Below are 22273 nucleotides of genomic sequence, written 5' to 3' on the forward strand. Positions count from 1 at the left end.
GGAGTATTTAGCCACACTCTCACTTTCAAATTATTGATATAATCTAGAAAATTAGCTACACTTGTCATTCTAATGAAGCTCTGAGAATCATACTTCCCCTTAGTTTATTTCTGCTAGTTTCCGGCATAAGTGCTTATCTTGCAGTAAACTTACAGAAAGGCTTGGCAAGGTCACTTAATTGTCGCAAAGGAAAAAGCCACAGAAGGCATCACATGGGTATTCATTTACTAGCTGAATATCTATATTGTGCTTAATGTCTAATTGCTTATAGTTGCTTTTCAAATTCCATGTGCTGAATTTGAAAAAAATAGTCTCTTACTGCAAATACCTGCAAATGAATCTAGATATCCGATTAATTTTGTTTGTTCTCTTGTCCGTGGATTTAGTAATGGGGTATCGGCCTGTCAACCTCTGCTTTCTCCTGCAAGGTAAGAGTGAGGTGGTGTTCCTAATCACATTCTTGGTATTGTTTAGGTTTGATTGAATTCCATTAAAAGTGTAAAAATAATATAGTGTGAAGGTTTATGATGAACTGACATGGTTTGTTCATTCAGGAACACATCCATAACAGTACTACATCACCCAGTGGCTTGTTTGAATCCATGTTGAATCCATGACTATGTGTGTACTGACCACTTTATTAGAAAGATTTGTTTATTGGAAACACCTTGTAGGTGTACAGTTAGAGACTGTACCATAATGCCATGCACAGCTTGCGGTAACCATCCTTCAACCCCTCAACGGAGGTTAGTTTTTGACCACAGAACCTCTGTTGTTTGGACATTTTTAGACATAGTAATGAAGTGTAAAAACACCAGCCACACTGCAGTCTGTATATAATAACAAGAGCACAGCATCCACTACCATATAGCTACCATGTCGGTATTATTGTGTTGAGAAAGGCCTGCCAACGAAATATTATTCAATCACTTGTCTTGTAGTCACAAAGCAATGAACAGAGGGGACTGGTAAACCATTCACAACAACACATGGCCCCTAGATGTACACCTAAAAAAAACACCTAAAAAAACGTTCCTTTAAAATTTGGGAAGATAAAGTGGCTGGTGATGGTGAAGCTAGATGTTTCTACTGAAGAGGGGTGTGGGTGTACTGTGTTTTGTTTCCACGCTCTATCTTCCTGGCCAGTGCTCTGGTGTGCGATGGTGGAGGCACAGGACTGGCATGTGGACATGCCCACTAAGACCAACGCTCTGTCCGGGTCCTGTGTGGTCATCCCCTGCTCCTTCACCCATCCGTCCTCCCACAATCCATCCGTCATCATCTGGTACAGCTACCACAGCACGAAGTACCCCGTGGTCTACAGTACAGACGCTGAGGCTGTTATTAAGCCGTTCCGTGGTAGAACTGAGCTCATTGGAGATGTGAAGTCGGGAAACTGCAGTTTGAAAATAAATTATGTTGTGCCAGACATGAACGGATACCAGCTTTACCCCTGGATTAATCCAGATACAGTCAGTCACAAATTCTATTGGAAAACCGTTATGTTGAATGTCCAAGGTAAATCCTCTGCTGATACTGCAGGATAATTGTTTTGGGCACTATTGCTCATCTCAAAACTGTGCACATGGTGGTTACAGTTACATTAAAATTACATTACATTGCTATCTGTTAGTCACTTATGTTGGTTGATTATTAACGAGGTTAAGATAAATTGAGAAAATGTAAGTACTGGATAACTGAAAGATTCCCGGCTCACTTTGAATATTCTCTGTTTTATATCAGAGGTCCCATCCACAGTAGACCTGTTTGTTGAGGGAGAACCCAAAGAGGGTGACACTCTTCGTATTATCTGTGCAGTAAAGCACACTTGCCCGTTCTTTCCACCAACACTTTCATTTGGTGACACAAATGGAAACGTCCAGAATGAACAAACTGCCTTGGGCCAGGGCTACTGGCAAACAATAAGCACCATCTCCTTCCCTGCCCAAGTCAGTGACCAGGGAAGGGTAGTAGGCTGCTGGGTGAGCCACATGAGAAGACCCACAGTCCCCAAGTGGATGGAAATTAACCTGAGCTGTAAGTTCTAATAATGGAGTACCAGGTTCAAAAGCTTATCAGTAGTGCTATATTAAATGTCTGAACCATTTTAAAGAGGTTTTTTTTTTCCCCACATGTTTTTATCCTCGTGTCTGCATGTAAGCAATTTCATTGCTGGGTTTTGCTTCTTAATTTAGGCCGCATTTGCTTTAATACTTTTAGGCTTTTTAAATCTGTATGCAGTTTCAGGAATACTTTTTTACTTTCCCATTTGTTAGATTAAGGGTGAGTGAGCAGAGGGGGTCATGTTTGCATGCTACAGCAAAAAAAAAGTAATAAACAAGAAAGTGTCCATTCATCCATGAATTTATTTATGCATTCAGAAATATTACACAACAACAACAACAACAACAAAAACCTCTCTCTTTAGATGCCCCGAGAACAGTGCATGTGTCCGGGGAGAACAGTATGGCCCAGGCCGGGGGGAAAATGACTTTGGAGTGCCGCAGCAATGCCAGCCCCCCTGCCTCCTCATTCCTGTGGTACCTTCAGAGAGAAGGCCCTGTGCTTGGGCTGACCACTCGTGAGAAGAGCATCACCATCACTGACCTGCCACCTGATCAGAGCCGCTTCTACTGCACTGCACAGAACACACATGGAGTGGCCAACTCAACCTCTCCCTTCATCGTCACCGCGGAGTGTCAGTCAACAACCTATGACCTTGCAGTCTGTACACTCATCGATGTTATGTAGTGAAGAAAAGCACTGAAAAGTGTGATACAAATTCATACAAATTCTGAAACATAAAACTCCTTGACGGGCTCAGCGATATGCAAGGATTTTAAGTTTCTGGGTATTTTATTATAAAGACCAATATTGTATTTTAATATTGTGTTTGCACTGTAGCTTGATACTTTATGACGCTTGAGCATTGACAATATTCAGTGACCAGCTGTGTCTTCACGTTCTCTCAATGTGGCATGTTGTTTCTAGACCCACCGAGCATCCAGCCCGAGTCCTGCTGCATGATCCATCCTCCAGCGTTGCGGTGCTGGTGTAAGGTCCAATCCCGGCCCAGCGCCTCCGTGGAGTGGAGGGTGGATGGTGGAGAGCCTCACTCTGTCCTCACCGATGTTATGGCTGTCAGCGTACGGCAGAACCACACGTTTAGCGGGAAGATCCGTTTTAACGGAACTTTCCGGATCACAAATGTTACCTGCAGGGCCTTCAACGCTCATGGCCAACAGGAGCACACCCTGGTCATGAAGGGTACAGTAGCTGTCCTTCACTTTAGAAATAGATGGTAGTAAATAGAAGGTGCACTGCAAAAAATGTGACAAGTGTCAGATTTGGGATTGGTGTTTATTTTGTTGCTGCAAGTTGCCATAGACCAAAACAGTCTTTAGTTGCCTTCCAATTTCTTTCTCTTAAAAGAAATTGAATTTGTATATTTGTATATATGTATTTGAATAAGCTTAATTTATCATGGAAGCAGAGAAATAGAAGGCTGTATTGTATTGTGTACCCTGCAAACCACTCATCTATTTGGTGACCACCTGAAGAACATTAAACATAGTTTCAAAATGGAGTCTTTTGAAAAGATGTCAACACAGAGCAAGTCTCATTCTAATGAGCTTTCTCTTGACAGCAGAAACCATTCTGCTTTCAACTTCCCTGCACCGCTGATTTCAGAGCTCCCGCTGGACGTTGCCATCATCCAGCAGCCTACCAATATTTTAGAGGGTCAGTATATCACGCTGTCCTGCGTCGTGTCCCGTGCTTTCCCTGCGGTGCTGTCCTACAGCTGGTACCAGCTCCGGGGGGACAGGGATGTCCTGCTCAGTGAACAATCAGAGAGGCTCCACCTGCTGGCCGCGGGCAGACTAATGGGGCCCTACCGCTGCTCTGCCCTGAACGAGGTCGGCCAGAGCAGCTCTGCCAGCACGCTGATTCATGTGGACTGTGAGTATCGGAGCACGCTGGCACATTACTTCCACATCACTTCCACTTTCTAGATCAGTGACCAACAGCAAAAGAGAATATGTATCGTTTCGTGTTATCTTCACCAAGCATTATCAGTTTGTCTTATTATGTTTTATCAGGATGTGGGACTGTGGGTGAGGTAGCGCAGTCAGGGTAACAGAAACATATGACTCAGCAATAACATTCGCAGTGCACTTATGTGATGATTTAGTAACGTGAAATACATTGGCTAAATCCTGACAGAGGAAAGAAGCAGGTAAATAATCCAAATAATCAAAAATGTTTCAACAACGATATAAAATGCTACAAAATGCATAGTTACATATAGGTGGGGAGTAATTGTTCAGTCATTATCTGTTAATGCCAGATAAATCCAGATCCATGTGTATAATTATATGAATTATGTAATTAGGATAGTCAGGTCTGCTCAAGTGATCTCGTATATCTCGTACATCATGTCTCTTTTTCCAGTCACCCCAGTCATCTCCCCAGAGTCCTTCTGTGCACTGAAAAATGGTGAGGTGAAGTGCGAGTGTTTGGTTGACTCTTATCCAGCGGCTGCCATGGACTGGGTGGCAGCTGGTGTTCAGGCCAAGCAGACAGTTACTACTGAGTCCCATGGGAGCATGAAGTCTACTCTGACTGGGCGCTTAGGAAGCGCAGGAGACCGTGCGATCTTCTGCTACGCTGCCAATGAACACGGACGACGCCATCTACAGCTGACGCTCACAGGCCTGTCTGTTATCTTCTTTGCGTGACAGTGCTCTCATTCCCCCTCCCGAATGTTGCTGCATTTTGTTCTGCTTTCCTTGATCTGAGCCACTGCACAAAGCCACTCGCAAAAGGCTTCATAACTTCCCAATTCGTTTATTGAGAGATGTAATTAGACATGTCAGGGCAGGGAAGTCCCAATGAACGTGCAGGACATGAGGTCCCTTCATGGACTTGGACTGGAAGCTGCTTCAGTGACTCATGGGTAGTCTGTTGACAAGGCCCAAATGGATACAGGTTTTTTTTAAAATACATTTTGGTTCCAGCCCTACGTAACACTGCCTGGTTAGGAACACTTAGCTAAAGTAACCCTTGCTGGCGAAATCTGGTGATGTTTTGTGGAGGTTAAATGTATACCACTGAGTGGGCCATTGAGATGATCGCTGCATTAACACCTGAGTCACCTTGTCATTAACATTTTGCAGTTAACAATTTGACCTTCAAATTGATCTTTTCCAATCTTTTCCCATTTTAAGCAGTGAAGCAGAATGTATGCTAACTTACTGAATGCTGGTATTACTTGTGTGCTGTAAAACTCTTCAGATTATTTCATGTTTCATGTGTTACACATTTCAATCCTCCTGGTTGCCAATAATGACAGATTACTTTGAATAGGACACATCTGACTATTTATGTCTTATGGATAATGTACTACTAGTATAATAGCATCTGTTTGCCATCGCAGATTCTTCTGCTTCCAATGGCTCTTCGATCGCAGCTGCAGTGTGTGGAGCTGTTATCCTGGTGCTCGGGACTGTCACTGCTCTCTACTTCATACAGAGGAAAAGGTAAACACCCCAATGACTTGTTTTCCACCTGCAGTTTGAAGGGAAATTTGACCCAAAAATGCAGGCATTGCATAAAGTGAATGTAAACCTGTAGTTATATTTATGCAAGTTAAAGATAAATGGTCACTTGCTATTGTTGTGTGTATATATAGCCATACACTCACCACCCATTGGATTCAAAGCACCTAGCTTGCAGCTTCACTCACTGGTCACTTTATTAGGTACATATACCTTATACTATTTGGATACTATTTGGTTGGCAGATCTGTTCTGGGCACAGCAGTAGCACTGCTGTGATGGTGCCAAGGTAGTGGGTATTGTGCTGGTTTTATCAGGTGCGGCTTGTGTTTTTACATGCCAGTGTTGCAACTTGTTTGCCACACTGAAATGCAAATGGATCTGTGAATGTATTAATAATATACAAATTACACCTCTGGAATACAAATACATGTTGATAATAACTGATAATTGCTTATACAGTGAGTCTATGTGGAATACTTTAATATTCCATCTAGTGAGATCCTAATTCACATCACAATATCATGTTCTTTGAGAAATTTGATTGAGTGTTCTACGTTTCCATGGAAACGGGAGGGACAGGGGGAACAAGTATGACACACCTGTGGAAGTTGAGCTGGAGGGTAAGTAATAGGAATATTTCAGATCACTATGATGCTTACTTTTTGTGCAGTTGCACAAGTGAGAGGCAGTTCTAACCCTGCAATAGCACATCATATAAGTTTTCTTACGATTAATCTATTATTAGTATTATTATTAGTTAATCAACTATATATATTAATATATATATTATATATATATAATATATATATATATATATATATATATATATATATATATATATATATATATATATATATATATATATTTATTAATGTTGATTAATCTGCATTCTTATCATACTGAGATTACAATCCCGCATATTAGACACATATTACATCGTCCTCTTCTTAATTTTCATAATTCTTTGTGTAAAAGATGAAAGTGTAAAGTAATCATTGACTAGGGGTATCTGTGTCTAGATCAGATGAAGGCAAATACTTTTCGTAAACAACAGTAATGCCTTGTTAAACTTTGCTTTGGTCATCCCAGTCATGACTCCTCTATGAAGGATGAAACATGCTTTGGCTACTGTTTTACTTTTTTTATTCTCTCTGCAGATACCCAGCTATTCAGGACAAATTGGTTCTGATGACAGCCAGGCCAAAAATATGTCCTGATTATTTTTTAATAGTACTTCACAGTCTTCCATTGTGGTCTCCCTTTTCTTACTTAAGTGACCACTTGCACATATGTACACATTAAGTTCAAGATAGTTAAGTGAGTGCCAATTTTTAAGTGTTATGGTTAACATGTCTATTTGGTGCACTCTGTGATCTGAATAAAAAAGGACATAATTTTCATCACTTCTGGTATATTGACTGTGTGTGACTGTGTGACTCATGTGTCTGATGTGAGTGTGTCCCCTGTGTGTACAACCTGACCTGAAGAGCATATACTGAAAGAATGTGTGAGCCTCAGCATTCTGCTTTGACAACAGAGTACTATTACTGCAAACCTCTGCACATCCAGTTCTAGGACACCCGATACAACAGCGACTCTGCACATCCGCAGTTCCAGAACACCCAATACAACAACGAATCTCATCACATCCACAAATCTAGACCACCCAATACAACAATAAGCTGTGGAACATCTGCAGTTCTAGACCACCCAACACAACAACAATAAACTGTGGAACATCTACAGTTCTAGACCACCCAGTACAACAAGGGATCTCTGCACATCCACAGTTCTAAAATACCTGATACAAAAAATGACCTCACTCCAAACACTGACCATAGCGTGAAAGGGTCACGTGGACCAGTCCCCAGCAAGCTAAAGTGCCTCAGTTCTGTGTGGACAAATGTGTGTGTTTAAAGGATTTTGCCACCATCGACAGAAAAGCATGGGGGGCAACTTTTTGGAATTCGGCCTAGGGGGTCCTTTTGCTGTTCCACTCACTTTGGACTCCGCGCTCTCCTCTCGTCCTCTTGTTTTCTGCACGAAGGTTTGCACCTGAAGAGTGTTTCTTTAGCTCAGGTAAGGACCCTCTGGATCCCATGATTACTGAGAAGATTTGAGTGAAGAATTGCTGAATTGAGTTTAGAAGTGACAAAGAATTGTTAATATTTAGTGCAATAAAATATGAATAATTTGATGGCAATGTATACTGAAACTTAGTCCATCTTTGTAACTGATGGAGTTTGAGTTGGTCTTCAATAACAAAATTACAAATTGCCACAAATAACTGTGACAACTATTGAAAATACTTAAATGTAGAGGCTGTCTAAATTTAATTGGTGTTGTATAACATGTACACTGGTGCACATATGGCGTTTTATGTGGTGTGTACAATGGTAAACTTTATTTAAAAACAAAAGCAAAAAACCCCCAAAAAAACATTAAAAAAGTCTACAAGTCTACAAAATACCCCCACCCCCTGTCTTGTGGCTCAACTTGCCCCATGTAAGGGTAAGCTGATCCAGCTCATAGCGTAAGTTGAGCCATTAGAGAAAACAGTTAACTATTGTACTAACCAAATTTCAAAGTATAATTACATATATTGTTGTTAATAATTAAATCCCCTATTGTGTTGATAGTGTTGATATTCATGAAATAAATTAATAATTTGTCTACAGTTCTGAAAGCTGATGATGGCTAGCCAAGTCTTTAGGATTATTAAATAGATATGGCAGTTTTAAATCAAGTGAAAATGATTGTTTTTCACTTTCAGTGTCAACTCCCAACTGTATGTTTGATATAATAGTGTATAACATTTTAGCCTAATTTTCTATTAGGCCTACTTGGTTATGATCGCGATCAGGCATAGAAAATTTCATTCCATGCATGTAGGTTGCAGAGGAAATATGAAGTGTTGCTCTCTGGGGACATGGAGTCCCTGTCTGTTTTTCTTCTGTAATTACCTATGTGGCATGCCAGCTGTTCAACACCTAAAATATGAAATATAATGTCAGTTATTCATTTTTATGATGAAACACCAATTTAAACACCATATATCTGACTTAACTACATATCAACTTGAGGTGGTCAGATGGAGCACTGGTTCAACGTGCCACCCAAGGCTCTCTGGCTCAGTTTACCCCACAGATACCATTTTGGGAGAATTGCTTAGTCTAGCAGCCCACAGCTACACTTTTGCTAATTCAACAATGTTTTTATATAATGGTAGTTCATTGCATATCTGATATAACTTTTTGAACTGAGAGAAATTACATTAGATGTGAGATGTGATTATATCCGATACACAAAAGCAAAAAAAAAAAAAAAAGGTGAAAAAATATCGCTTCATCTACATGTTTCTGCCTTCCACAGAACAACGGAAATGGAGACTGCGAACCAAATAATGATCTGTATTCCAGATTATAAATTTAAATACCTGAGGCTAAAGTTAATGAATGAACTGACATAAATTAACCACAAACCAGTTTTGCTTTTCACCAAATCTAAAAATTTCATGCCTTTAGCAATAGCTTCATTTGTCAGTTAGAACCTTTTAACATCCAGCTTCATGTGCCAGTTAAACATTTAACACATGAAAGCTCAAGGAAGACTTAGAATATCCTTTTTGGTAATTTTTTTTTACCATTGTAGTTTGTTGCAACAAAATGTGTCACACTGCATTTACAGACTTTAAATTCCTCCAACACAGCACAAAGGCTGGTGAGATATGTGAAACCCCAGGACACACACAGCTGTTTATGTACTGGTAAATACTACACAGTATTGTGTTCTAAGCCTCTTAGGTATGGAGTTTTCTATGGCATATATTCTCATCAAAGCGGAATATTGAATGTAGGTAGCAAAAGGGGACTTGCAGGAGTGTTTATAAACTCCTAATCCTAAAGGAACTATGGTAGTTACATGGATTATAGTTACTTACATGTATTATAGTTGATGTGCCATTCGTTACTTACTTCTCCCTTAGAATGAAACCTTATTCAAAATAATTTGTCTGTTTATTATTATTATTATTATTGTTGTTGTATTTTTTATTACTTTTATTTGATCTTATTTCACATCATATTTGTCCAGATTAATTCATACAAAATTGATAGCCTGTCATCCCTTTAGCAAACAACAGCCCTTGCCATACTTAGATCAAGTGACTGTGTCACACACACTGACCTGTGCACTGCTGACACAGACAGAGTAACTGTGTCTTCCACTTACATCCAAGGCCCTCCAATTGACATCATATTACATAAAGTATGATACACAAGCCTTGTGCTATGAGCCCCGATGTCTGAAGCCTGAAACTGGACTGAGTTGGTCCTATTGTGACCATGGTGAATGTAGCCAAGACCCGACATGCTGTGCACTAACGTTGCTACTGTGCTCTGATCCCATGTCCATACGCAGTGGCCTTGGACATAGCAGCTTCCACAGCACCCATCAGAATGTACAGCTTTATGGGAGGAGGGCTCTTCTGTGCTTTTGTGGGGAACATCCTCCTGGTGGTCTCCACGGCTACCGACTACTGGATGCAGTATCGCCTGTCTGGCAGCTTGGCTCACCAGGGCCTATGGCGGTACTGCTTGTCTGGCAAGTGCTACACGCAGATGGACAGCATAGGTACGTCCGGGGAGAAAACTGCCTCACAGTCATTAATACATGCAAATAGACATCATAGGTACGTTAGTGGAGAAACCATTCTGGTTGTCACTGCTCGTAGGTAAAGCTAGGCCCTGTGGCAAAAAAGACAGGAGTAATTTCTGGGTTAATGTTTAGACAGGCACTATGTCAACACAGCTGGTGATAAGACTGGGCCCCTAAGTGACACTAAAACACTAATATTGTGTCCATTTAATTTCACTTATCTGTTAACTGTTAGCATAGTTGTTTGTTAAAACAACAATGTAAAAAGAGCACATATAGTCAGCTCATTAATCATGTTGTCAGGTTTAAAACCTCAGATCAGTTCTCCATGGTACAATGCACTAACATCTCTCCTCCCTTCCCTGTTGCTCTTGCATGCTTGTTTTCTGTCTGTCTGTCTCTCGTCTCAGCGTACTGGAATGCCACCAGGGCCTTCATGATCCTGTCAACCATGTCGTGTTTCGCAGGGATCATCGCAGGCATCCTGTCGTTCTTTCACTTCTCTGCTTTTGAGAGGTTCAACCGTTCCTTTGCTGCAGGGATCATGTTTTTTGCTTCAAGTGAGTTGACATGCTAAGAATGCACAAGTTAGTACTCTCATATCTGTAATTCATTTATAGCATGCAGTTTGTTAATAGCACACCATTTGTCATTCATGCGTTTGCAGTTCTGGATGAAGCGGCCCATTAAACGTACACATGCGGTACACAAGCTGACATGTGCCATTAAAGTGCACTGGCCCAGCCTACCGTTAGTCTAGTTTCATGTTCTCAAAGCAACACAGGAATGCAAATTTATGTGTTAGCCTCCGAATGACAGGAGCAGAGCCGCGCAATTAAACCGCTGTATCTCGGCAGCCCTCTTTCTTCTGCTCGCCATGGCTATCTACACGGGGGTGACGGTTAACTTCCTGGGCCAACGCTTTGGTGACTGGCGCTTCTCCTGGTCATACATATTAGGCTGGGTCACCTTGCCCATGACCTTCTTTGCAGGTAGGTTCATATGTGCAGCTTCTGCGTGGTCTTTGTGATACAGTGCCGATCAACTGATCTGATGGTGTCTGCTTTGTTTTGCAGGGATATTTTACGTGTGTGCCTACAGGATGCAGGAGTGTATGAGAGTGGCTGGCTCACTCTAGGGAGCCATAAAAAAAAAAAAAGAGGAAAAGACAAGGAACAGAAACTAAGACAACAAACATTCTCGAGAATAGTGAAATGAAACAGTGATATTAGTGTAGTCTCACAGTTTACTAGAATCAGTGTACCAAAAATAAATGGCACCTCAGGTTTTCTGCTTCTGTAGTCCTTGCTTCAAAAATATGATTATGTGAATACCAGCAAAGCTGTTGGCAGAAACTGCGAAGTTTAAATTATATTAAATTATAATAATACAATGAAATACAAGTGAAAATCACAAACAATTTAATATATTGCATTTAGTCTGGCTAGCATTTCAAATAAAATTTAAAAACCATGAATCTCTTTTACTGAGTATTATTGATATTTATATTTTTTTCTATATATATAATGTATTAACCTCAGAGATGCCTTATAAACGTACAGCAGATTTCCCCTTTAGTACTGTATATATCTTCTGATGCTCTTAGATAAGTGCTTTTTTATTTGCCACAAAGGGAAATAAAGACAGCATTCCCTTAACACTGGAATATCTCAAAATGGACACCAGACTTATAGGCCTAGTGTCACATGGGACATCAGACTCATAGGCCTAGTGTCACGTGGGACATCAGACTCATAGGCCTAGTGTCACGTGGGACATCAGACTCATAGGCCTAGTGTCACATGGGACATCAGACTCATAGGCCTAGTGTCACGTGGGACATCAGACTCATAGGCCTAGTGTCACAGGGGACACCAACCAATTGCAATAGGAGGCTTTCGCTAGCAGTTGTTGCTATGCCCATTAGCAAAATACTTAAGAACAAATGACAATGCTTATGTGATTTTTTAGTACTACTCCTATGCATTTCAACACAATGTACATAATGGGAAATAATGAGTTAATCTGATTTCAGTTTGGATAAGTTTTACAAGGATGTTGCATAACAGAAATATCTACTGTTAGCACTCCCCTTATCAGCTGACTCATATGAGTCACACAGCCATTCAGAGTTCAGAGCCCCATTTTCACTTATTTGCTGTCTCAATCTGTCCTGACGAAAAAGCAAATCATCATAATATACTTATTTTTTCCTTGAAATACATGAACGCAGTGACAGGTCAAATGTCCTGGTCCATTTCCACAGAGGTATTGGTTTTCGGGGCCTTGTGGCGCCTAAAGGATGCTATCTTAAAAAAGGACAGTTTGGTGGTGTTGCGATAGGTGTTGGAGGAAAAGTAGAAGATCATGGGGTCCAGGCAGGTGTTGAGGGTGCTCAGCAGCAGGGTGTAGTTCCTCCAATCTGGGCTGTGATTTATGCTGTAGCCCACCAAGTGAGAGATGTTATACGGCAGGAAGCAAATCAGGAAGACGGCCAAGGTGCTGAGCGCCATCCCAATGGCCTTCTGCTTCTTTTCCTTGGCTATGCAGGGCCTGCTGTACAGGATCCAGATGCACTTGAGGTAGCAGAACACACAGACCAAGAGTGGCATCATGAATATCACTAAAAAGAACTCTAGGCGAGTCGGGAGGATAATATCGTTCTGGCTGTCGGTGAAGTTGCTGTAGCAGGTGGTCTTAGGAGTTGTTTGGTTCTCGTTGCCCTTGTGCACGATAATGAAGACGATGGTGCAGTGGGCGCCACTGCACAGCCAGATGAAGACACTGCCGACAATGCCGTGGAGCACCCTGCGCGACGCACGGTAGGTGACAGGGAAGGCAGCCGCCAGGTAGCGATCCACGCTCACCGCCATCAGCAGCAGGGAGCTGGTATAGATGGTGGTGAAGAAGATGAAGCAGGTGATGGAGCACAAGACCTGGGAGAGGTACCAATGCATGTTGGAGGCCGCCTCATACATCTTCAGGGGGAGGAAGAGCAGGAAGAGCAGGTCAGATGCCGTCAAGTTGAGCAGTAGGATGTCGGTGGGCGTGGGTTTATCACTGAGCTTTCGGATAAAGGCATAAATGGCCAAGAGGTTGGCTGGTAGGCCGATTAAGAAGGTCAGAATGTAGACGGACAGAAGGACCCAGGACTCAAACGTTGCCATTTTGTGAAATGCCAGATACTGGAGGAATGAGAATTAGATGATAGCATTAGTGCATGACACAGGACATTTGCATAGCAAAGGCTGCTTTTATGGACTGTAGTCAAATTCCAGACTACACAGTCCACTGTTCCACTGTCGTGTTACTGACATTTGACTCTTTTTGCACTGGTTGATGACAACAAGAATATAAGGTACAAGGTATATAAGGGTGTATTTATCATGAACATTTGAGATGTACAGAGAAATACCAAAGAAGTGGATTCCATAATAGAATTGCATTGTAATAGATTTGTAAGATGCAATCTATTTCTTACTGTAAATTGACTGCTTCCTAGTCTAAAGCTAATATAGCATCCTTTATATACTAATACTAACATTGTTGTGCTGTGCACTTAAACTCTTTGACCTAAAGATAAAAAGATAATATTATCTTTTTATCTTTAGGTCAAAGAGTATGAGTTTGATCACATTTCCTGTTTGATTCAGGTTAGGAAAATTTGTTAAGTGCAAATGTTTTTGAGTGGGAGGATCTGGTGGGCTTATTTTAGTGTACTGCCCCTTTAACTAGAACACAAACATCTTATGCATTATCTCAGATCTTCTGTGATGTTTGTATGGTTTCATATGTATGAAAAACCACATTTCAAATAGTACTTCCTTACCAACATATAAATATCTATGATGATTATTTGTAATGAAAATGTATTGTGCATTGCCTATATCAAAAAAAAAAATTGCCTATATCTTTTTCCATTCTGTATCATCAATAATTAGTGAAATAGATTTATTTATATAGAGTAAAAGTTATTAAACTTTGTATAGTTTTAAACACATTTTTGGTTTAATTTGTTACTCCACTCATAGAAACCCCCAGCCTGCAGTTGACATTTTAATAGTGGTAATCTGTAATCACTAATGTAATCATTAATGTACTGACAATAAAAATAAGTGAAATGTTTACAAAATGTTTACATTTTTAAAAAATGTTTAAAATATAAAATTCTAATTCTACAATAGAATTAAAAAACCCTAAACTACAATACAATTATTTTTCCCTCTTAGATCTATAAGACAAGATGTCTTGTTTCCTAAACTGAAACAATCTAGACATTGCTTAGATCTTTAATAATACTAGGCCTTACTTACCCACTGTCAGTGATGAGTTCCAGGGTTATAAAACACAATTTAAGACTAATTTTTACTTGGGTAAAGTAAGAATTACAGTTAAACAGAGTGGCATGACCACTTTTTTCCTTAAAAAAAGTATAATCTAAAAATAATATTAAACTGGATTAAGTAAATAATGTAGGCATACATAGGTTATGTTCAAAAGATCAGTAATAGTAATGAGTAGTACAGACTTCAGAAACTTTACAAAGTCCATGCAAATATGTTATCACTGAAGCCACTCTGACTCTTTCATTTTTGAAAGAAAAGGCCACCCCCCCTGACATTTGGCACTCAGTGACACCCAATAAAAAATGACTTACTGGTGTATTTGAATGATTATCTCATGTTTCATTTCTTAGCAGACATTACATTCCAGAATGTGTAATTGCAGTTTCCTGTTACATTTTCTTCCTCTGAAAGACAACAAAACCTATTAATACATCCCACACCTCACAATTTGTCTGTAGTGTTGCACACACAAAAAGAGACAGTTTATTACATAGGGTTGGCACAATTACTGCTAATCTGAGGTGTTTAAAGTTAAAAACAGTACAGATTTAGAAAGTTACCTGTCTGAAGCATTTTATTTATTTATTTTTTTCCAGGATTTTCAGTGAACATTTATGAATGACTCCATCAATTTTCTGAGGAGCAACTAGCTGGATTAGCTTTTCACCGCAAGGTTCCATTTTGGGTGTCTACATCTATTCAGATGTGTAGTAATCCTTTCTCTAAAATAAATACATAAAGTATTCTCATAAAATACCTTATTCGCGGTATTGTGATGGCCCAAGTGCCGCAGGGCAAGGAGCAGGAGGCACAGACCTCTCTCGATGAAGACAGGCATTTATTAAGCATAAGACAAGAACGATAAACAAAGACCCTCACACATAGCGAGCTAGTGCAGAGGGATAAACAATGAATGATAACAAGTACAATGAGCATGAATACCAACACCTATGACATGCTACACAACTCTGGGGTTTAAATACAGACATAACATTTTTATACTTATATTTAGCTGACACTTTTCTCCAAAGCAAAGCAACGCAACACACCTTACAATTATGATTGAGTACAACTTGAGCAATTGAGAGTTAAGGGCCTTGCTCAGGAGCCCAACAGCAGTAGGGCTTGACCCAGCAAACCTGGGAGTACAAGTCAAGTACCTTAACCATTGAGCTACCACTGCCCTAACCACATCATAACGATGTGAACAAGGTGGAGGTGTGTGCTAACAAGGGGGCAGTTACAAAAAGGACAGTCAACAAAGACAGCTCCACATGCATGTGGCAGGCTGTATCACGCGATAAGTGGGAAGGGGAGCGAACGGTGACAGAACCCCCGCCGAGCGGTGCAGCACCCAACGGTTCCATTACTGGGACAGTGAACCCCAGGCTACTGTGGCATGGCAAAGCCTGGTGCCCACCCAAAACAAAGAGAGCTAGAAGCCACCACCAAGGGAGGTCTCCCACGCATGAGTGGGAAAGGCGAAGTCCGTGCCTATCCCAGGGTGGTACAGTGATGCTCCGTGGCGAGTCTGACTGGTCTGAAGGTGCGACACCGATCAGCAACAGCCTCGATGGAGCAGGAAACGCCATGTCTACCAGTGACAGCCGCAGCCTCAACCAGATGAGAAGCACAGCAGAGTCCAGTGGAGGCAGCAGCCTCAATGGGACCGGAAGCACTGCGGAAATCATCGACGACCCAGCCGAGGAGACAGATAACATGATGCGCCCAGGTGCACCTCCTTGTCATTGTGTGCACCCACAGACAAACACAAAAGGATGCACTAACAAAGTGACTGCTGGAAGGGCAAGCACTGGAGGCGTGTCCCTGGCCCTGCAGTTCACAAAGAAGGGCACGTCCACCCTGGGTCGAGACGCACTTCAGCCCACACGTCGCCAGCTCCCCAGGGAGAGCCCATCATGCAGGTGAAACCCTCGAGGCAGTCCTCTTCCTGCGCTTTGTGTGGACCCTCCAAGTACTCATAGCCTACATCTGAAAGAGAAAGAGAAAAGAGACAGCAGTCGCAACAGATGGAAACCTAGCCAGCCCCACTAGACCACCCAACTACTGGTCCCAGAGGAGTCAGTCTGCTCCCCATGGGCCCAGCCCAGTAGCAACTAGGCCCCCCCCCCCAAGAAATTCCAGGGGTGTTCCCCTCCATGGTTGGAGCTGGCTGTGTCTTCCTCCTCCTCTTCCGGTGTGGCCCCCAGCTTTGGTTGAGGTCCTCTACCCAACATTCCAGGATGCAGACAGGGGAATAGGGGAATATCCCCTAGCATCAGAGCAGTGTGCTTCCTCTCAGGGCACGCCTGCTCTGTGTTGTCCTGATTGCTCAGCCTTCAGCGCATCCCTGTGAGCAGTCCTCTAGTCAAGAGAGTCGGCATCTTGTTGTGGTTGGTCATTATGTGACAGCCCGAGTGCTGCAGGGCAAGGATCAGGATGCACAGACCTCTGTCGACAAAGACATTTATCAATCGCTAGATACAAATGATAAACAAAGGCACTCACACATAGCGATCTAGTGCAGTGAGAAAGAGCAATGATCGATAACACGTACAAAAGCAGAAATAGGAACAGCGAGCATAAACTGTGAGCAGGAATACTAACATCTATAATGACTGACAACATGTTACACAACACAGGGGTTTAAATACAGACATAACGATGTGAACAACAAGGTATAGGTGTGTGCTTACAAGGGGGGATGGTAAACAGGGGGGTGTGGTAAACAGGGGGGAGTGGTAAACAGGGGGGCAGTCAACAAAGTCAACAAAGACAACTCCACGTGCGCATGGCGGGCCGTACCATGTGATAAGTGGGAAGGGGAGCGTACCGTGACAGGTATACATATGTAAAATAAGCAAAGTAAATATTTTAGCTTTATTTATATGTAGTAATATACTATGTTTTGTTAAGTAACAAATCAATAATTCATGACAGGAGAGAAGCAGATCAAAATGAATACTGACACAATGAGGAACAGACACAGAACTAGTGTCACGGAACGCTCACCTCCCACGAGGCACGTGGTTTGGCCAGTGTTTTATGTTAAATGTAAATAAATGTACGTCCCAGACATTGGAGTCTATGCGGCCTGCCCCTCGCCTTGCGGCACTCGGGCCACCACGCGTTACAGAATGACCAACCACCACAGGACGCCTACTCCCACGGCGAAGAACAGACTTCCTAGTGGGAGGTGCGTGGATACCCCCTGCACTGCCGCCTGGATCCCAGGATATTGGGGAGAGGACCGCGTTCGATGTCCGTGTTTTCTCTGGAGGCGGAGGGGAACACCCCCAGGAATTTCTTGGGGGGGCCTGAGGCTGTTGAGCCTGGGCCAAAGAGGACTGAGGGGCACCACGAAGACCAGAAAGAGGGCGGTTGGGTGGAGCCAGCAGGATCTCCTGATTCCCTTCCTCTCAGCAGACTCACCAGTGAGACTGGAAGGGTCTGCCCAAAGCCTCAGAGGCAAACCGCCTCTGGGATACTCCTAGAGTGGCGGGAGAGAGGAGGACTGTTAGGGGAGTTAGCATGTCCGGAACCGGGGCGGACGTACACCCCCGCGTGTCCGTTGAGGCCACGGACACATCGGACACATCACAGCACCTTATGTGTGTGTGAGGGCGCTATTGTGTGTTTGTGTTTTGTTTGTACAGGCACAACGTCTTGTGGAGCGTACCGGACCGCCCTGAGAGAGGCAGGGAAGCTGCCTTTCTCCCTCTCGCTGCGAGGTCTCCCTTGCTGGCAGCACCTGGCTCGCCTGGTACTGGCTGGGTGCCGGGCACTGCCATGCTGTGTGTTTATGTTTACATGTACACGGTGCCTGGAGGTTTGCAGTCATTGGATGGATGCGTCGGGAGCCACGCCCCTTGGGAGGGGGTTCTGTCATGGAACGCTTGCCTCCCGCGAGGGACGTGGTTTGGTCAGCCACATGCTGTAGGAGGACTTTCGTTTGTGGCCACACCTGCACCTCGTTTCGTCTATGTGTATTTAAACCTACGTCAGGGTGTGCAGCGTCATTGGTCATTGTTGACGTAGCGTGTGGATGTAACGTAGTAAATGTTCTGCTGTAATGTTCTTTGTCAATGTTCATCGTATTAGTGTTCATTGTATGTGTTTAATGTTCTAATGACTTAGGAGATTATATGTTAGCTCCCACTATGTTGAACAGATAGATGAAGGTTGAAGATTGATAGAAAGGCTGAAAGGCAACTCTTCAGTCCATGCTACTTATCCTCTGCTACTAGGGTCCAGGGATAAAGGTTTTTTTGTTCCTCATGTGTTGATGTGCTGCTTTAGTTTCAAACATTTTCTGAATTCCATTCATTGTGACTTTGTAAAATTCAATACAAATTTTTACTTATGCTGTTAAATATCTGTTTATTCCCTTCCCAGTTTATCTGTGTTTGGAATATATTGGCACATTAAAATACTTAATATTTTTTGCTGCTGATGTAACAGCGATTGTATGCTTTTGGTTGTATGCTTGTATGCTTTTGGTTTGGCCAAGTTTTCTCATTCTATTTTAAATAGTATTCACACTAATTACATCATTGCCAGGGATGTTGGTCTTAGCCCTGCATCTCAGGAGACCCTTCAGATATCCTTGGAAGGCAGCCGAGGAGACATAAATGGTGATCGGGTCAAAGACCGTGCTGATGGCGGTGAGAGGAGCGGTGCGTTAGCGCTCCAGGTTATGTCACTCTGCCTGATGTATCCCTTGCAGAATAGTGGAGATGAAGTGAGGCAGGATGTAGGGAAACAGGCACAGCTCCAAGTGCATGGGCAGCACCATGTCTAACTGTGGCTGTGTGAAGCTGTTCTAGCAGTCCTGTGTGGGGTTCTTGGCTTTGGTCAGGTGGTCCACGATATAGATGAAGCTCAGACGGGTGGAGGTGGTGACCCAGATGAAGCCACTACAGACGACTGCGTTGAGCGGCTTGCAACGGACCTTGTAGTGGATGGGGAAGGCCACGCACGGGTAGCGATCAATGCTAACCACCAGCAGAAAGACAGAGCTAGTGTAGATGGCGGAAAAGAAGGTGGCGACAGGGCACAGGTAACTGGGGAGGAGCTAGTGCATTTCTCATGCCACCTTATACAGCTTCAGCAGCAGGAAGAGCAGATCGGAGATGGTCAGGTTGAACAGCAAGATGTTGGTTGGCGTGGGCTTGTCATGGAGCTTCTTGGTGAAGGCATAGAATGTGAATGAATTCGCTGGCAGGCCGATCAATGTGAGGATGTAAACAGATAGGACACCATAGCTCTGAAGACTGCATTAAAAAAACAATACTTTTTAAACTCTGGTAGGACTGAGGTCCCCAACCATGTTCTTGATGGGCAGATCCCAAAACAGCCAAGCCAGATATATAGGAGTAGGAGAAAGCAAATTACCTGGCTCAAGTGTTGGAAATGTAAAGAGAAATATTCTAACAAAGTGGGGGTATTTCAGTGCAGCACACAAGACAGCACAGGCTGTCTTTAACTCTAAAGTGTCGTGAGAATAAATGCAAATCAGTCCCTACAAGTTATTATTGAACCAATAATGTTTATGTCCCAAGCCTTTAGCACCGCATCCATGTATTTACATATGATATGTAAAGTACACACACTATGCTTGGACCTAATAAGCAGTAGGAAATAAAGTGTTAGCTAACTTTAATTTATCTTCATTTTAACCTTCTTTTCCCTTTAAAGTCTCAAATAGAGCAATTCAGACACTAGTTTAAGGAACTAATACCATAACGTTTAACGGACTGCAGTGGGCATTTGAACTTTAAACAATGTCATAAATATTGCAATAAATTCTTATGAAAAAACCTTTGTGTACTTACATATTCAGTGCTAATAATGAGAAATCTGCCCAGCTTTTTATTTTATTTTTCTTTCCCTTCTTCTTTCTTGCTTGTCTGTCAGCACTGCTGCTTCCAAATCATCCAGAATTCATTTTGTAACTCATTTAAAACCTTTATCCATTGCTGCTCCAGAATTTCATTATTTTATTGATAAATTATTCCTCTGCGCGTTTTCTTGTCTTGGTTCATAATTCACTTCTTGATTAGAACAGACTGCCTAGTCTAATATTTTGATACAGTGGTTCCTTCAATCCCAAGTAATGAAGGCAAATAAATGAGGGCCATAAACCTTTTATGAGCCAACAAAGCCATCTGTTTTTACTTGGGTATACATAGATGAGATGCTCCTCAAGCTTCACTGAACATGTGATGTCCTTTGTTTATATGAGTTACACAGAAGATTAAACAAGAACGGGGGCTAAGCCAACTTTCCCAGCCCTGAGGGAGCCAACATGATCGTCCTTCCCCATTTGCTCTGTCAACGCAGGACATTTGTAATAACAAAAGCACTTCAATAATCACCTTTGCAAATCTGCCAATTTGGTAGATGTTTTGACACAATTAGATGACATTTGATGGTAATGACACTCATTTGAAGTAAATTATTTGTCATGATCTTAAACTCATTTAATTCAAATTAAATATGCATGAAGTCAATTTACACCAAAAAATTAGGATATAGTATGGTCTCTATCTAGCTTTGTGTTGTTGTTTTGGGGGTTTTCTGGCCTTCTCAGATGCTGAAATTTCAACAATACCATCAATGTGGAATTACATGTGCCATTTTAAATGCTGGATTCTGGGTAAATCATTGTGAGAATGGGCCCTGTGTGCTATTCATATTAGGTTATACATTTGCCAATACCTGTTTGTTGCAACCTCTGACCAAGGCAGGGTTAGTTTTAGAAGAACAGGCTGACACAAAGGCTGTCCACTAGATTTCAAACTAGATTATATTAGAAGGAGTTCTGCATTAACACCTGCATCGGTTTAGTCTTGTCATGTTTGTAGTTATTTAAACCCTTGTCAGTGTATGCGTTATTGTCAGTCGTTCACGTTAGTGCCTCTGTTTACCGTCTCCATGCCGGTGTACGTGATCGACGCTTGTGTTAGATGTATGCCGATGTCTTCAGTGTTCGTTAACAAACGTCTGTCTCTGTCGAGCAACTCTGTACGTCCAGTTCCTTGCCGTGCAGAGCTCGGGCCGTTACAATAAGACAAATAAAAAATCTGATTCTCTTATTTCAGATCTCAAATTCAAAAGCTGACACGCACAGACAAATTATTTTTCAATTAAACCTGAAGGAATTTGAAAAACAATATAGGATATGTTTCTTATATTTGAATACTGTACACTTTAAAAACTAAACACTATGAATACTCAGCTCTGACATGGAGAAGTAAAGACAGAAATCATCAGAAAATGCTGAAGGAATCCGAAGCGTAACACTGGACAGTCATTAACTCAGGTAAACATTGGACATCTCATCCTGGCATACAACAAATACAAGATGAACACCATTATTATTGACTCAAAGTCTTTCCCTTTTTACTGTTTTTTTTTTTTTTTTTAGGTGGCCAGAACATGCCCACAGTATTAAACCCAATTAATAAATTTTTTAAGGCCCACTTACCCCTCTGCATTGCAATGGCTACTTGTACTAGTTGTCTGACCATTTTTTAAAGAATGTTATCCCAGTACTGGGACTGAGAAACCACTACATCACTGACTGCAGAGTCATTACATTGTGTTTAATGGGCCATACTGTTGCTACCACAGGAGCTTGTGAAATAACCATGGTGTTACTGTAAATATTCTCTCCCAATGTTCACATAGATGCTGTCATCATTGCAT

At 42.0% G+C, this 22273-nt stretch overlaps 3 protein-coding genes and 1 pseudogene across 7 annotated transcripts in view; 2 read left to right on the forward strand and 2 right to left on the reverse strand.

Moving 5' to 3' along the window:
• The first annotated feature begins 37 nt into the window (after positions 1–37).
• Positions 38–6964, forward strand: LOC113588474 (myelin-associated glycoprotein-like). 4 transcript variants are annotated; one of them, XM_027027666.3, is made up of 11 exons: positions 38–216; positions 387–428; positions 1147–1518; positions 1744–2037; positions 2429–2698; positions 2992–3267; positions 3691–3960; positions 4453–4713; positions 5438–5540; positions 6095–6181; positions 6719–6964. In XM_027027666.3, exons 1-10 carry the CDS (start codon positions 213–215, stop codon positions 6153–6155), a joined length of 1953 nt encoding a protein of 650 aa, XP_026883467.2. In that variant the 5' UTR covers positions 38–212; the 3' UTR covers positions 6156–6181; positions 6719–6964. The 4 variants fall into 4 exon arrangements, with proteins under 4 accessions (XP_026883467.2, XP_026883466.2, XP_081576068.1 ...); XM_027027665.3 differs by having other exon boundaries at positions 6141–6181; XM_081719942.1 differs by having other exon boundaries at positions 5438–5539; positions 6125–6181.
• Positions 6965–7480: 516 nt separating this feature from the next.
• Positions 7481–11694, forward strand: lim2.5 (lens intrinsic membrane protein 2.5). The gene is made up of 5 exons (XM_027027648.3): positions 7481–7640; positions 9981–10193; positions 10628–10777; positions 11075–11209; positions 11294–11694. The coding sequence occupies exons 2-5, from the start codon at positions 10019–10021 to the stop codon at positions 11353–11355; spliced, it is 522 nt and encodes a 173-aa protein (XP_026883449.2). The 5' UTR covers positions 7481–7640; positions 9981–10018; the 3' UTR covers positions 11356–11694.
• LOC113588473 (free fatty acid receptor 2) overlaps positions 11343–22273 on the reverse strand; it is a 26639-nt gene continuing 15708 nt past the window's right edge. The window contains exons 7-11 of one of the 2 annotated variants that reach the window (XM_081719965.1): positions 20398–22273; positions 17576–18053; positions 15321–17014; positions 14875–14967; positions 11343–13402 (exon numbers count right to left, since the gene is read on the reverse strand). The exon at positions 20398–22273 is cut by the window's right edge and continues 412 nt beyond it. In XM_081719965.1, the coding sequence (XP_081576091.1) occupies positions 12458–13384 (927 nt within the window). In that variant the 5' untranslated portion in view covers positions 13385–13402; positions 14875–14967; positions 15321–17014; positions 17576–18053; positions 20398–22273 and the 3' untranslated portion in view covers positions 11343–12457. The other variant, XM_027027662.3, reaches the window with a different exon arrangement.
• LOC113569304 (free fatty acid receptor 3-like) overlaps positions 18960–22273 on the reverse strand; it is a 19775-nt pseudogene continuing 16461 nt past the window's right edge.

The sequence above is a fragment of the Electrophorus electricus genome, chromosome 1 (genome assembly GCF_041902795.1).
Source record: "Electrophorus electricus isolate QZ-2024a chromosome 1, ASM4190279v1, whole genome shotgun sequence".
Classification (NCBI taxonomy): Eukaryota; Metazoa; Chordata; class Actinopteri; order Gymnotiformes; family Gymnotidae; genus Electrophorus; species Electrophorus electricus.

Bases quoted from the DNA above. Each gene is read 5' to 3' on its own strand.
- LOC113588474 (XM_081719942.1), top strand. The intron at 3,268-3,690 runs GTACAGTAGCTG...CGCTGATTTCAG, and splicing joins GCACACCCTGGTCATGAAGG to AGCTCCCGCTGGACGTTGCC. The intron at 3,961-4,452 runs GTGAGTATCGGA...CTCTTTTTCCAG, and splicing joins CACGCTGATTCATGTGGACT to TCACCCCAGTCATCTCCCCA.
- lim2.5 (XM_027027648.3), top strand. From the start codon at position 10,019: ATGTACAGCTTTATGGGAGGAGGGCTCTTCTGTGCTTTTGTGGGGAAC. The intron at 10,194-10,627 runs GTACGTCCGGGG...CTCTCGTCTCAG, and splicing joins CACGCAGATGGACAGCATAG to CGTACTGGAATGCCACCAGG. The intron at 10,778-11,074 runs GTGAGTTGACAT...GTATCTCGGCAG, and splicing joins GATCATGTTTTTTGCTTCAA to CCCTCTTTCTTCTGCTCGCC.